The sequence below is a fragment of the Mirounga angustirostris genome, unplaced genomic scaffold, assembly GCF_029215605.1.
Source record: "Mirounga angustirostris isolate CCGP_5_RB_7025 unplaced genomic scaffold, mMirAng1.0.hap1 SCAF_1, whole genome shotgun sequence".
Taxonomy (NCBI): Eukaryota; Metazoa; Chordata; class Mammalia; order Carnivora; family Phocidae; genus Mirounga; species Mirounga angustirostris.
The window spans coordinates 127,019,442-127,035,578 of NW_026991709.1; the positions used below are offsets into that span (position 1 = coordinate 127,019,442).

Here is a 16,137-nt window from a genome sequence, read left to right on the forward strand (position 1 = left end):
AGCATTTCTTATAAAAATATTCCAGTTACTAAGAAAGGGCCTCAGAATAGCAGCATTTGGTAGCTCCTGACGTACAAATGGATCTAGTCACACTGAGCTTCCATTATTGTGAATATCACATGACCTACAGACATAATGTACTTCTACACAAAAGAACCCAACACCCCTCTACTCTTGCCAAAGGGATGGAACCTGAATCTGATCAAGCTCCTGGATGTAAAGGACAGAGGATTAAATTGAATTGCACCAGGAGTGTGTGATCAGTAACTTCCAAACTCTGGGAAAAACAAAAAATGGCCTTGGGGCCTTCAACAAAGTTATGGGGGAAAAGGGGATGGAAGGGGAGCCACAAGATTAAAAAAGACCCAAAACATATTTAAAGAAGAAAAAGTGCAAGACCAAACGTTTAGGGATATACACATGGGTGATAAACTACAAAGAAACACAAGGGAGTGTCGGACAAGTGGTCACTTTTGTTAGGAGGGGCTGTGATTTTGATGGGTGCACATGAAGGGGCTTCTGGAAAGGCTGAAAAGTTCTTGACCTAGATGGTAGTTTCAAGGGTGATTTGCCTTATATAATGATTCATTAAACTAACTTGTTCAGTGAGATTTTCTGTATCTGTTTTAGTTTACAATATAAAATATTTAAAAACAAAACAAAAACCCCCTCAGTTTTCCTAGTTACATATACCTGCTGGAGACTGCTGCTGTGATCATGGCTCAGAACACAGACTTTGGTGTCAGGTCTAAGTAGTTTGGATTTCTTACCCTGTTACTTACTGTGTGACTTTTGCTAAGTTGCTTTGCCTCTCTGAGCCCATGTTCTTCACCTAGAAGATGAAAATTTTATCAGTATCAAGCCCATAGGCTTGCTCTGAGGATTAAATGAGGCTATGTATGTGTAAGTTTATACGATGTTTGGCATCCAGGCACTGTTTAATAAAGATGAGCTATTACTGTTATTCAAGTATCAATGATTGTAGATTAAACAGCCTTTTAAATATCATAAATACAATATTTATGTTCTCATAGTATTCAAAGGAAGTATATTGATTTGCACTCTCCTAAAACACCTACTCCTAAATTAGCTGTTATAATCTCTTTTAATGAACATATTTTTAGGACAAGTATCATCTGGAAAGTAAAAGCAGTTATATATTAGAATACTTACACGGGCATATTATTCCAAAATCTTTGAGAGATGATGCAAAATTCTGAATTAGTGATTCCATTCCATTCTAGCTCTGTTTACACATCAACTGTGGAATAAACTTGGTTCTTGCTTTCAAAGGCAATGTGAAGGTTTGGGTATTTCCTCATTCTTTAAGAAATGTTTGTATTCTTTACATGTTTATATTTTCTTGCAGTTTGTGATCATACTAGGAGACCTACATGTTGAGATCTGTGTTATTTAAAATCTGTTCTCACTCTAAATTTCCCTCCTCTTAAAAATATTGGAATTAATGTGTCTCACACATTAGAGTATTAATATATTGGCTGGCCCACTCCTGAATTACTTAAGAGAAAATAAATGAAATGCTATGTTTCTGGAAATTAAGATGTGGCTGAAATATTAACAAAGGACGTTAGGAATGATCAGATGTGTCAATGTAGTTGTCTGTCCAAGGAGCAGTGAATGTAAGGGAAGTCTGTGTTTATTCCTACCACCAAATCTGTCTTAGGAACAGATATGAGGTCTTCCATGGGAAAAATTAAATTAGAACAAATATATCTCATTAACAAAGCAGTCAATTCCCTTTATTTTTAAAATTTTATGTACACATATGAATGATCTGTATAATGTACATTCAATATAGAAAGCTTTATATATCTGATAACGTATAGAACATTTCACAATTACACTAATCTCTTACATAACATCTTGACATCCGTTTTTAAATTTTTAAATTTTTTTGCACAAGCTCCTTTTTCATTCAATTTGGTAAAGCCAGTTATACATACCGACGTGTACTGTGAGCTCTCAGAAGGTTAATGATTGAGGAGAGGAAACCAGGGAACAGGCGCAAGGACAAAACCTAATAGTGTTTGACGGTGGAGGAGGACAGCCATGTGGACTCGATGCAGGAGAGGAAAAGACCCTTTTCCGGGGATAAGTGACTTTTAGTCCAATTTCTGTAGATTGCAGTTCAACCCCAGAGTCACACTAATTCAAAAAAACATTATAAAAACTAGGAAGAAAGTTTTGTCTTGATTCACAGTCTTGTAAACAGATATAAAGAAACAGAATGTGCTTACATACATCAAGAAAAAAAAATTCTTGTGTACCCACTTAGGTTGATCCACAGAGTGCTTTCTTACAATGTGATACAATTAGAATCACTGACTTTTTTTCCTAAATAAAAATATTTGTATAGAAAAAGGAATAATACTGTCATGAAACCAGGAGAAAGGCAGTAAGAGTTTGCTTCAACGTATCAGCTGGAGGAATGTGGACCGGGCACTGGCCTTTCAGCATTTATTGTCTCTCACAAATGTGTCAAGTCTGATAGCCAAGGTCGCCTGCCTCGTGGTCTACGGGAGGCGGCAGGTTAGACATGACTGACGAGGATGTCCCTGCAGTAAGGTAGCCAGCAACTCCAGGTCCTGCAAGAGAGAAAGGAAAACACACACCTTCTAGAGAGCAGAGCCACGGGAAAACACGGACCTTTCTAAAAAACGTCAGAAGCTAGTCAAGGACCTTATCACATCTTAACTCACAGCTACACAGGGCCATTTGCAAGGTATGGCTTTACTAGGTGACAAAGTTAAATGTTATTTCAAAATTGAGGCTGGACAGTCACACTGGTGTGGAAACATGGGAAACTGTCCCTTCTCAATTCTGGGACTTTAATGTTTCAAAAAATCCTGGGCACTAAAGGATAGCTATGTCAAATGGGAAAGAAATAAAAAGGGGGGCGGAACAAGTAGAGGAAAGAAACTCTATACTCAGTCAGCCCATCCAAAAGTTATACTTGATGAAATGCCCAAGAAAAACACTTTATCAACATTCAAGGTAACCAACTTTCATTTGGTGCAAAGAAATGCTATCATAACAAGTAACACCAAATGAACAGGGCTGCTACACCAACATCTCTAAAAAAGGGAAGCTCTGGACATCTGTCATAGGTCAAAATAATAATGCTAGGGGAAAAGGTATTGTATTTTCGTTTTCTAGGTCTTCCTTGATTCTAACCATCTCCAGTGCATGGAAATGCTACGTATGCCAGCATTTATCAAGATGTGTCCTATGAGCATTCTCTGTAATGGCTTTAGCCCTCCAGTTTATCTTAAACACTGCAGAGACAATTACATCCCAGAAGCACTGCACAAACCGTACAGAGTACTTGCGAGAGACATTGTAGCGTAATACCACCAACTGAGCAATACTTTCAGCTGAAACTGTAGGAAATGAGGCAAACGGCTAAGGAACATCAGAGGGTTAGAACTAGAAAGGCAGTGGAAGCGGCATGCATTTAGCAAAATGGTTCTCTACCTGCTTCAGAGAGCTACACAGAAGTTAGCAAGCTGCCTGGCAGAGCGGATCTAAAGCCCGCTCCTGAGGTGAAGGGGGCTGCTGCCAGTTAGAAGGGAAGGAGAGATACCTGAGGGGAAAAAAGAAATATAAGCAGCAAGGGAAGTTAAAAGGAAGTGCAAACAGCAGAGCAGTTTGATGAAGGCTAAGACATTACAGGGACTAATGCAGGACAAGAGGGGCACAATTCAGATTCATCTTGTTCACCTTACAAGCACTTGTACCGAGGATGTGGAATGGCTCGCATCCCTGAGCAAACACTGCATCTAGCATGTAATTACACAGCCAGAGACTTCAGCCTGCATCAGCTGTCACATGCCAACCAGAGGGCCGAGGCCCTCGGAACCCTGAACTAATAAAATGTGGAAAAGGGATTTTCCCTTTTTAAGAAACTGTAAGGCCCGCATCTGTCACCTCCTGCCTCCTGCCCATCAGGGTGCCAGGCCGTCCCCGGACTGCCCAGGAGAAGACCACTGGGGCAACCCACCCCCTCTAACGGGGCAGTGCAGAGCTACAGCGCCCGCTGTTACCGTCACTTCGCACCGACCTATCACTCTTTGAACCTTAGGCAGCAGCAAGATTACCACAGAACTATTACGTAGGTCTCAGCAAAGATAGAAGCCTGAAGAACAGAGCCCCAAACACCCGGCATCGGTAAAGTTCCCAAGCACTTCCAACTGTGGACTCAACTTGGTTCACGTCAAATGAGTAGACTACGAGACCAAATTATGAATGCTACATAGAAAATAGACTAAGGCTACTGTTCTCAAACTGTGTGCTGAGGCACCCTGGGACAAATTCACAGGGGTGCTGCTAGATATTTTAAATTGGAGAGAAACACAGCAACATTTATTGGACATCACACAACCACTTTCAAGTTGTTTGGACCTAATACTGAAACTTAACCGTTGGGTTATTTCTTTTGGCCTAAGGGTAGATTGAAAAAAAAAAAAAATCACAAAGATATTAAGGGCACCATGAATTGAGAAAGTTTGGGAACCTCTGGGCTAAAATTAAATTGTGAAATGATGGGCCTAGAGGGATCATCCACAAGAAACCAAAATCTAGCCCCACCATTTGCTGCTTTAGGAAGGGCAAACCAATTCCTGGACATTTCTGTACATAAAGTCTGAAATGCTCTTTCCCTCACACCTCTGCCCTCTCCTTTAGACCACGTCTGGTTTCCAGGGGCCAGAAGGTACAGTCTAGTCATTAGGATGGGACAGAGCAGTTGTGTTCTCCAGAGAAAGATGGGAGGACAGAGTAGGGGCTGCCAGAAATGCGGCAGGCGGCAACATTGTGCCAGGCTGCTAGACCTAAGAACGAGAAAAGATGGACAATTAACGAAGAATCCCACAAAATGGAACTGGCTGCAGTTACAGAGTAGTGGAAAGAGCATGGGCTTTGGTAAAAATGAACATGGGCTTCTCAGCAGGGAAATAACAAGGAGGAAGCTCTGCCTTAGCAGTCAGTGACCTATGATAAACTGACGACCTTAGGGAATCTTTCCTAACATCGCTCACACTGTGTAGTCTTGGGACAGGTGTAAAAAGAAAAACACAAGGTAAAAAAAAAAAAACCCCAACTCTGTAAAGAACGGACAGACTGGTTTGAGGAGAGACCCAAGAACTGCACCCTCTCTCCCTTTAATGACCTTAGGAAGCCAAGTGAACTATTCCACATGCCTCTAATTAAATATAACATAAATATATACAGGTGTGTGTGTGTATGTATAAAGCTCTTCGTCTCCAATTCCAATTAAATATAAATATATGTGTGTACATGTCTTGTGTATGTATACAAAGTTCTTCATCTTCATTTCCGACTTCTACAAGCATGTTTACCTTGGTCTGCTTCTCTTCCTTTCCCTGTTGTTCCTTCCTTCCCTATACTGATTTTATGAGTGAGGTAAATTGAGGATTTTCACTACTAAAATTATTTTTATAGGGCCTTGAGCTTGTCAGTACCCAGCTCTTCTAGAACCTAATAAATAGCTAAGTAACAGGGCCCACAGGCAACCACAGCTTTTCTGCATCATGGGTAAAATCTCACTGAGACACTTTCAGATTAAGTGTTAATCATAAAACAAAACAAGTATGCCACGCTAGAGAGCCTATGGAACCAGGCGGTCTCATCTCAATTCATCAACAATGAGTAATCCTGCCTAGGACACTTTATTTATAACCCCAATCCTGAGCGTGTGACTGAATGGTATCTGCTCAGCAGCCAGGGTGAAGAAAAATCATTCATTAATGATTTTTTTCCTTCTTATCCTACTTTGACATAGTCATTAACTTTCATTTATCTTTTCCCATCTCCTACACAAAATCCACTTACTTGCCAAACTCACCCACAGGTATTTTAGAAAAAGGGCTAGTGGAGTGTGTTCTCATAGTGCCTTACTTCATTTGCACACTGACTAGAGAGGGGCTGGCCACCATGAGAATCCTCTCAAGACCGAGGGTAGGGTGGGGTAAATCCTAATCGATTAAAGTTCCAACTCAACACACCACTGTATACATTCCACGGAGTTATACACGCGATTTTACCATTATTAAAAGAACTTGTCCCTTTAGCAAACACATGACACACAATACAAAGCACCCATGGAAAAGCTCAAACACAGGAAGAAAACATTTGGCAATCTAAACAATGAGCAGACAACAATTCAAGTGGTAGTGCTCTGACTCTTTAAACAGTCCTTTCAAAAAAGTCTGGAACTGATGGGAAAATTCTTTTCAAACCTCTCACCAAAAGAATATCCCAGATTGGTGATGTGCTAAAAATGGGGACAATTTGGGGGCCAACTAAGTTCAGAGCTATTCCAGACTGTCCCGTGTGGATGGCAGGCTTCAGGAGGGCCTTTGGAATGGCCACAGTAACACCAGTCCATCTCTGAGTTGGGATTTATACCATTGCCCCTTTGACCGGCTTTATACAGAACCTGCTGTCCCTTGAGTGGGCCCAAAGGAGGACGTGAAAAAATTTGTGACCCCAGTTCTTCTTCCTCCCCAACCCTCTTACCTCCCTACAGCTCATCATAGCTCTTCTCACACCTTACTCAGAAGCCACCCCAGGGATCCAAGTAGAAGGAAAGGCACAGATAGGAATCTTTTTAATCCCTGTACTTTTTTTCTCTAGTTTTAGCAAATTTGATGGGGTGAGGATCAAAAGATTTCTAAAGGAAACCTAGGTCCCTGAAGATAAATCCCTATCTCTTCCATATTCTAACCACAGACCCTTTCGGCCCACATCCTGTTAGTAAGTCAAGTACCATCTCAAGTCTTTTACTCTATTAAGTCAAGTCAATGAACACCAAGCACAACGGAGATCACAACAAATTAGAAGAGGTCTCCCCAGGGGTGCCTGGGTGACTCAGCCGGTTAAGCGTCTGCCTTCGGCTCAGGTCATGATCCCAGGGTCCTGGGATCGAGCGCCGCATCGGGCTCCCTGCTCAGCCGGGAGCCTGCTTCTCCCTCTCCCTCTGCCTGCTGCTCTGCCTACTTGTGCTCTTTACCTCTCTGTCAAATAAATAAATAAAATCTTAGAAAAAAAAAAAAAAGAGGTCTCCCTGTAGGGAAGCTTATAATCTACATCTTATTAGTCTTCAGGGCCAAACTTTAAATGAGTAGTTATTTTTAGCTGGAAAAAAATAAGGCAGATTTTCCAGTCACAACATCCTTAGATACAAAGTAATGAATGTAATGCCACAAAGAGGTGGTATTATGTAAACTTCTGGGAAAAGAGTCTAAGGAGATAAAGTTTTTAGTGTGCCTGTTAAGAGAACATACTCTTACTTAGAAGCTACAACTTTACTTCAAATTTGAAAGAGAGATAGGAGATAAACAAAGACCATTTTCTAGGTATTTCTCTCCATAGAAATCACAGGACAGGGAACGGAAAAGTTAGAAGTGAGACCTATGACACTGCTCTTCATTCATGTACACCCAGGGCTGGCAATCAAAGCACCGTGTGTTTATAAATGTTAGGGCTCAGCTTATACATTTTAGTGGATTCAGATGAAAGCGGTCATAGTGAAGAAAAAAGCAGCAGTGTCACAATTGAGACTAAAATTAAAAACAAGCAAAATGTTTTCTGAAGTTGCCATTTTTAAATACTCAAGATTTAGTCTTCCTGATTTATAAACTTCTATACTAGTGATCAGGATTACTAAAACAATTACACTGGCATGCAAACCAGTGGGTACTATTTTTTTTCCTCTCAGTCTACCCACATCCTCTCTGGTTGGAGGAGGATGCAGAGCTGACTTTATATATATATATATATATATATATATATATATATATATACATACTATACACAAGCAGATAGCAAAAACCACCTATTATTCTTAAGGTTAATTTCTAACTGAAAACTTTTACACCAGAGACTATATTTCATCTTCAGATATAGCAAGCAATAAAATGGTACGATTTTCTTTTTAAACAGAAGCCAGTATGAAAACAAATATTCCAAAATTGTTATGCAATTAGTGTGTCAAATGGACAAATGTCCTGAACTTCAAAAATGTTATGATCTTTTGATCCTTACACAATAAAATATCTTTTCCTTTATGTACCCACATATTTCTTCCCTTGAGAGGACAAACTGTAAATATTTTGTAAAACTACAGAATCACCACTAGAAACTTAGAAGGAAAGTATTTCACAGATGAATGTACATATTTGGAGTTTCAAACTGTTACTCTGGCAGAAATGGAACGATGCTACCATGTTTCTGATACTGATACTTCTGAGTAGATATTTCTCTATACTTTTTACATGCTGAAGATAAACATTTTAATATCATGCTCCAAATGCAACTATGACACCATGAATTAATTGGGTTACAACTGACCAAGGTCCACGTTTCAGTCAGCACACATTCAACACAACAGCAGCTGACATCTGTCCAGGGCTAACCCCAGAGGTCCACCGCATGCCCGCAGCATCCCCAAGACAGGTGGCTAGCAGCCTAGGAAGAAACTCTAAGTGCTACATTCAGTCTAGTCAGGACAAAAGGAAGGTTCAAGTGGCTGTGGCCCTATGTCTTAGAGTAACCAATTAGGTGCGGTTTACCTGTGAGGTATCCTGCTGTTTGTGTCTCAGAAATAAACAAATCATGTTTCTGATCTTTGAAGGCACTCCAGACTGAAGAACGAGACAAGATTTCATTCACCTAGGGAAGTAGAGCAAACTCTTTGAGCACAAATTAATTAATAAGGACTGGGTACTGGAAGACAGAACTAAAGAGAAAAAGCAAACTTCCAAGACAAAAGGAAGAAGGTCAGCTGAGGAAAGATCCAAAGATGGAGCGAGACCTAGCATTCATCACTCTATACCAGGTACTGGGAGAGGCACATCTCCTTAAACCAGACCCAAAGAAGTTCCTAAGAAGTCAATCTTCCCTCTAGAGTTGGACGCTGGTATTTGAACCTATAATTTACTGGCTTGTTTGTAAGTTGGGCAGGAAGACTTTCTTGTGATACTAAAAACTGGCTGAGAGTGTGTCATGAGCTCATGAAGTATTCCCAAGGAAGGGGTCTGGGGAGAAGATGCTACAAACTCAAACTAAAACTTAAAGCAGCCTTTCAAATTATGGGTTGTGACCTGTTAGAAGTTTATGAAATCGATTAAGAGGATTGTGATCAGCATGCTTGAGATTAACAGTTTAATACAGGAAGCACCAGAGTATCACATGTAAAATGGGTAAATACTATCTGTGATGTATGTATGTATATATAGGAGTATAAAATATGTGTGTAGAGTGTAATGGACTAAGATGAAGGACATATTTCTGTGTGATACATATTAAAAAACTCAGAGGCTGTCTTTTGCATATTAACATTCAGATCAAATATTTATTGGGTACCTCCCTCCTTATGTGGAGGCACAATGGACACAAAGAGGAGAAAGACAGCCTGTCTCTGAAGTGCTTATAGTCTAGTCCTAGTGGGGGAGACAGCCAGCGCCAGACAATTTGGTGGCAGGCAACAGAGTAGAGATACACACAGGGCCATGCGAGTCCAAGAGACTCCCTGTGTCGAGCTTCGAGCCACCACTGGAAGTAATTACTTGTGAAGGTGGTGGAGGAGCTGCTATTTTGAAAATTATCACACCTGTTTCCTCCCCTTGAGACTGGAAGATGGGTGTCAGGGTTACTTGGCTAATTTCATCAACAGAAATCTTGAGGCAGGTCGAGGGTAAGACAGCTGCCTGTACATGGTACACAGGAGTGCCTCTGCTTGGCAAGTTCAGAACGCCCACAGAAAAAAAAAAACCCAAATACTTCTAAACATATAGCTCATGACTGCAGCAAGATATGTGGCCTCTCTTCTTTAATATTATTTTAAAATGTTCAAATGGTGATACGGATAGAACGGACAATGGCATAACAAATGTTTCTTTAGTGAGACTCTACACAAACACAGTGGAATCACTAAAAGACAATTTAAACCTATGAAAGAACATTAGTAGGGAGTAACAGTCCAAATGTCTTGGGGCGCCTGGGTGGCTCAGTCAGTTAAGCGTCTGCCTTCAGCTCAGGTCATGATCCCAGGGTCCTGGGATCGAGTCCCGCATCGGGTTCCTTGCTCAGCAGGGAGCCTGCTTCTCCCTCTCCCTCTGCCTGCCGTTCCCCCCTGCCTGTGTTCTCGCTCTCTGGCAAATAAATAAAATCTTAAAAAAAAAAAAACAAAACAGAACACCAAATGTCTATCACCAGATGAATGGATAAACGAATTGTGGCATATACATATAGGAATATTTCAGCCATAAAAAGGAATGAAGCATCGATACATGCTATTAACATGATGAACCTTGAAAACATGCTAAATGACAGACACCAGACACAAAAGGTCATATACTATATGGTTCCATTTATACGAAATATCCAGAATAGGTGAATTCACAGGAAACAAAGTGGTGCTCGCCAGAGGCTGGGGGGAGGGAGAAATAGGGAGGAACTGCTTAATGGGTATAGAGGTTCCTTTTGGGGTGATAAAATGTTTTAGAACTAGATAGGGTGGTGGTGGCACAACACTGTTAATACGCAAAACACAAATTAATTGTTCACTTTAAAATGGTTAATCTCATGTTGTGTAAATTTCACCTGAATTAAAAAAAAAAAAACAGAGCAAGAGAGCTTTAGTAGATAATGCTGGACGATAACACTGAATGAGGAACTCCTCAGAAGCAACAATAAGAATGAAGCCAAAGAGGAAAATTAAATTACTGGGCCAGCTGGAAGTCAGCATATGCATGCGACTGACACAGTATTAAAGAAAGAGGATAAAACTAAAATGGCATTCGGAAATGGCATTATGGGATTAATGAATGTGGTTATCACTACCCAGCAATAAATCCTAGAACTAAACATTAACCTTAACCAGCACTAAATGCTCAATATTCTGCTATGCTGAAGAATTCCAGCATTTTTCTTCTTGAAATGTACAACATGCTATCAGTATTCAAAAAAAGACCCCCCCAGCTAAGTGACTATTTGAGTCTATGAGGAGAGGTGCAAAGATCATCCATGGCCAAGACCCTTGGCTCGGCGACTACCCTACTGTACCCAGCAAACTGAAGTCACCCCTGTGCAGACTCACCTGTTCTCCATGCTGCAGGCTTCGAGTCATGGCCTTGAGAGCTTTAACAATCTGAGCCTTAGTGGCTGCTGGGCTGTCGAGATTTTCAAGGCCAATGCCTTCGAGTAATTTTAAGAGGTATGGGACCAAATCTACTTTCAGGGCCTAAAAGAAAATATTAAGCATATATAAATATGCTGAAAAAAATTCACTGAAGAAACAATTTCACCCCAGACCCATACCTGGAAGAAGACAAACTCCTTTCTTTCATTTTAATGCAGATAAAGATTTCTTTTATAGATCTAATGATAAGGACACTCTTACTTAATGGGATTTTATTCCATGCCGTTCAACTGTTCTAAATGCTGCAGACTGATTATTTTACTTAATCCCCACAACATGTCATGACGCAGCCACTATGGTTACTACTGATGGAAAAATCATCACCTAGAGCGTAAAACCTGATAGTCACAGACAGTGATGGAATCTGTATGTAGGCCCACAAAGTGCTGAACATGACCTTTAGCCACCATACTGGGCTGCTGCTTCTAATCACAACCACACAAATGGGCACAAAATTTGAAGTATCTTAATATTTTTTTTCATGTCTTCTTAAAACATCAACCTTTGCATTCACCATACATTTCCCATCAGCCTAATAAAAGTTAGATAATACTCAGGTATCACACAATTTTCACTACCCACCCTGAAGCTCAAAGGGAAGAGGTGGAAGTAACTAACATTTAGTGAGTGTACCTCCCTTTATAGATACCATTCTCCTAACAACCCCGTGAGGAATCAGAACTATTCCACAGATGAGGAATCTGAATGTTGTTAAGTTTATGTGTCATGCCTGAGGTCACAGGGCCATCAAGTGGGTAGTACTAGCTCAAGTTCTTTCCAATGCAACAACCCCCTCCAAGCCAATTTTAAGTTTGAACTTCAGAGCATCCGGTTACTTCTTTGAGAGGTACCCAGTACTTCTAACCTGCCTAAATGAGGGGCAAGTGGTGGGTGGGGATAGAGAATGGGAGAGGAACAGGGGCCAGGAGAATTGGAGGGCCAGATATAAAGATGCAGGGCTTGTACTGAGGCTACGGATGTCAACTGTCACTTTGTCATCTGGCGGTAATGGGAAACCAATGAAAAGTTTTTAAGATGAACAGTGACCCAGTTATATTTAAGAGTTGTATTTTAGAAAGATCACTTTTGCAATGGTTTTTGTTCCTTTAGGGTCTGTCTACTCTACATTGGTATCCACCAAGTCCTATTTACGTTAGGTGGGAGGGTAGTCTCTTTGAAAAAGACAGTATCTTGGCATATTTCTTAAACATGCCTTAAGAAATGAAGGCATCAATAAACAGAGTGAGTCTTTCCAAAGAGCAGGAAGTAAATTTTACAAAGCAAGCTAAGAATAAATGCTTAGTAGAAAACCAAAATTTAAAATTTAAACATCACTAAAGTACTTTGAAATTATTTTTTTTTTTTTTGAAAGAGAGCACAGGAACAAGAGGGCTGGGAGAGGAAGAGGAAGAGAGGGAGAGAGAGATCTCAAGCAGGCTCCACACTCAGCACAAAGCCCGACATGGGGCTCAATCTCACCACTGTGAGATAATGACCTGAACCAAAATCATGAGTTGGACGCTTAACCGACTGAACCACCCAGGTGCCCTGAAGTTGGTAAGATTTTTGACAGTTGGTCCACCTTTATCAGTGTGTGTATGAATGTACGTATGTGTGTATATATAACATATACACATATATATGTATGAGCCTGTGTATGTGTGTATAAAATATAAAATCATGCATGCACAAACCCACAAGTTATCTCCCTATTAAACCTAAGTCAGAGAAACCAAATCAGTGCTAAGTCTATTCACTTGGCATGTTTGTTTTCCTAAAATAGTACTGAATCTAGAAAGTCACTTACTTGTGCCACTAATTCACTCTGCTCCTTCTGAAACATTCGATTAATTGCTTCACAGGCTAGACCAACAGTATCTGGTCGCTTTTTCATTCCATTCATCAGTGGGCCAATGGTATCTAAAGATGCCATGGCTCGAACACACAGCTAAGTGGCCCCCACCCCCGGCAAAAAAAAAGAATGTTATTTGTAGAACAGCAGTATTTCATTTAGCACAATACAAAAAATATATGAAAAACCTCCATTCAGCTCAAGTTTAATAATGAATTCAAATTCAGTCTCCTATTAATTATACCATTTGAACTAGTTTAAGAGTTGTTACAATACTGTTGGTTCATATGCAGAAAGGCACGTGGTAGGGAGGGGATTTATACTGCAATATGCATTAATCAGGAAGAGGGGAACATAAATAAATTCCAGAATTATAAGCTACTAAATGCATTCATAAATACCTCATTTTCAGACAGGGCATGGATAACGCGGATGGCACTCTTAGGAATGGCATTGTTCCTATGATTCATTGCTTGGATCACTTTGGGGAGGTGGCCCAATGGTGGGACCTGGTCAGCCAGCTGAGGCTGTGCATTGAAGAGACATACTGTGGCCATTGTCAAAGTTTCCAGAGTTTCTCCCTGGAGGGTGTAAAACAAACCAACAAACTATAAAATACTGACAAAGTAAGTCCTAAACATCCTTGGAAATTATTTGATATTCTATCCTAGAGATCTATAAATTCTAAGTGCTGATTTTTGAAAATTGATTCACAAATCCTAAGAAAACAACAAACTTCCCATCTTGAGAAAAGGCATGAATTCCAAGGACTTTAAGAATGTCATATGCTAATCTAAGCAGCCTTTCATTGGGCCATGTCATATATCATTTCTGTTGCAGGTTTAAGAGATCATCTCCCAAAAGATATTACTAGATAGTTTTAGTCAATGTTATAGAAATATGAGTATCAGGGAACATCACTAGTTCAAGAGAATGCAGAAATCATGAAATGTGTTTCCCAGTTCTATTAAAAATCCTACTGAACAGGTCTGGCTGCCATAAGGCACTTTCTGTTGTGGATGGCAAAGACCTGTAACTTACACCATTATATGCAGACATACGCAACGACAGCATCTTAAATGAACATGGAAATTGGAATGAGCCCACAAAGAACGGTGATATGAGGAAATATTGTGGGGTTCTTTTTCCCCTAAGTTTCTGCTTTTTGGTCATTTCATTTTTTTTAAGGAAACTATGTATATAGTAAAAATCCTAGTAAAGAGAAAACATGACGGGGGGAAAGTGACATATGCAAATATCTGGTAAACTAATAATTTTTTTTCTGAATTTCTGCTAAGCTAATGATAGTAACCAGTAATTTCTAGGTACCTGATATGTGCCACACATTATGCTAAGGACCCTCTATAGATCAAAACTCATTAAAACCTCAGCCTTAGGGACAGGAGCTGTGATCCATCTATAAATGAGGCAGAGCCACGAAGTAGTGCTCAAGGTCACAGAGTTAGTCAGTACTGGAGCTGGTGCTGGGGTCCAGGACCATCTAATAACACAGCCTGGGCTCTTTATCACCTTCCCCCATAGCCAGCCTGTTTAATGTAACAACAGTCACGTACCTCAATTATTTTTTTATTTTTTAAAGATTTTATTTATTTATTTGAGAGAGAATGAGATAGAGCATGAGAGGGGGGAGGGTCAGAGGGAGAAGCAGACTCCCTGCTGAGCAGGGAGCCCGATGCGGGACTCGATCCTGGGACTCCAGGATCATGACCTGAGCCGAAGGCAGTTGCTTAACCAACTGAGCCACCCAGGCGCCCCCCTCAATTATTTTTAATCTAAAGGTTTAAATAACAAAACCTTATATACTACCAGGATTTCTGACTCAGCAAATGAAGACCAAGGCTACTTTCTCACTCCTGCTTCCCTAGTAGCTTTTGGCTTTGAACACAAGTTCTAGGTTCACTCATATAGTTACTACTCTCCTGTCAACTTTTTTCATGAGGGTCATCCCAGTCATATATGAAAAGCTGAGTGAAGAACACACTTCCAGGGGAACACTGAACCTTTAGGTTTCTCCTTAAAATTATGTAGTCATTGGAAATGGGGTGGCAAAAACCTTCTTTTAGAGCCTCTGTAGTTGTTAGAAATAGCGTTCTGTAAATAGACATCTCCAACTTTGGTTCAGAAATAACTCTTTTGCTAACGAGTTTCACTTTTGAAATGCCCCAAAAAAGATGTATACGTATATTTGAATTTAAATGTGGCTGCTATATTGAAAGAGGTAGCCAATTCTTAATGTATGGTCAATGAGGATGGTGTTTTAACAGAAACACCATCAGTATATTTAGCAAACTATCTGAAATGTTTTGCTGCTGGCTGAAGCTTACATGTGGATTGTTCTTCTCCAGGAACTCAGTTAATTTTTCTAATAGTGCAATAAGAAATTCTCTGGGCTTCCTTAGAACCCATGCTGGTTGTGCAATAAAGATTCTCAAGAAAACTCCTCCAACAGCAAGTTCACCCTCTGCTTCTCCAAACACCACAGCAAAATCGTCAGGCAACTTTAAAGAAAGAAAGAATCACAGTCAAGTCACTTAGGCATTAGTCCTACATGACACAAAAAATGCAAATCCCATTAATGATTATTAATATAATCAAATTATAATTACCGTTTTATTTCCCTTAATAAAATTCAAAAAAAGGTGCTTTGATTGGTTACTTAAAAAGTGAATATCCCTATTTTTAAATTTAAAACCTTGTTTTCCAGGGAAATATTTAAATGTCTTAATGACGAAATATCTAATAGTCATTAAACTGACTCAGTAGGAATTAAAAAACAACAACAAATCAACAAAAAATACAGTAAAATGTAGAATTCCTTCCTCTGAATAAAAGTATGTTTTACCTTCCAATTTACATCAGGGTTGTCTCGCTGATTTTTAAAGTGCCTTGGGGGGAAAAAAAAGGAGGGGGAAATATATCAAATATCAGTCACAAAATACCCTTTCATTAACCTTTAGAATAAATATTAAAGAGGTGACGGAAGATGTGGAAAACATCTGTCCTTTTTGGTGATTTACCCGAA

The 16,137-nt window shown here is 39.9% G+C and overlaps 1 protein-coding gene across 3 annotated transcripts in view; it reads right to left on the reverse strand.

The window, feature by feature from the left end:
* Nucleotides 1-4: 4 nt before the first annotated feature.
* DNAJC13 (DnaJ heat shock protein family (Hsp40) member C13) overlaps nucleotides 5-16,137 on the reverse strand; it is a 123,951-nt gene continuing 107,818 nt past the window's right edge. For 2 of the 3 annotated variants that reach the window (XM_045903786.3, XM_045903785.3), the window contains 7 exons: nucleotides 15,958-16,000; nucleotides 15,440-15,613; nucleotides 13,496-13,675; nucleotides 13,050-13,190; nucleotides 11,141-11,284; nucleotides 8,613-8,712; nucleotides 5-2,606 (listed from right to left, as the gene is read on the reverse strand). In XM_045903786.3, the coding sequence (XP_045759742.1) occupies nucleotides 2,500-2,606; nucleotides 8,613-8,712; nucleotides 11,141-11,284; nucleotides 13,050-13,190; nucleotides 13,496-13,675; nucleotides 15,440-15,613; nucleotides 15,958-16,000 (889 nt within the window). In that variant the 3' untranslated portion in view covers nucleotides 5-2,499. The remainder of the gene's footprint in view (nucleotides 2,607-8,612; nucleotides 8,713-11,140; nucleotides 11,285-13,049; nucleotides 13,191-13,495; nucleotides 13,676-15,439; nucleotides 15,614-15,957; nucleotides 16,001-16,137) is intronic. The other variant, XM_064587774.1, reaches the window with a different exon arrangement.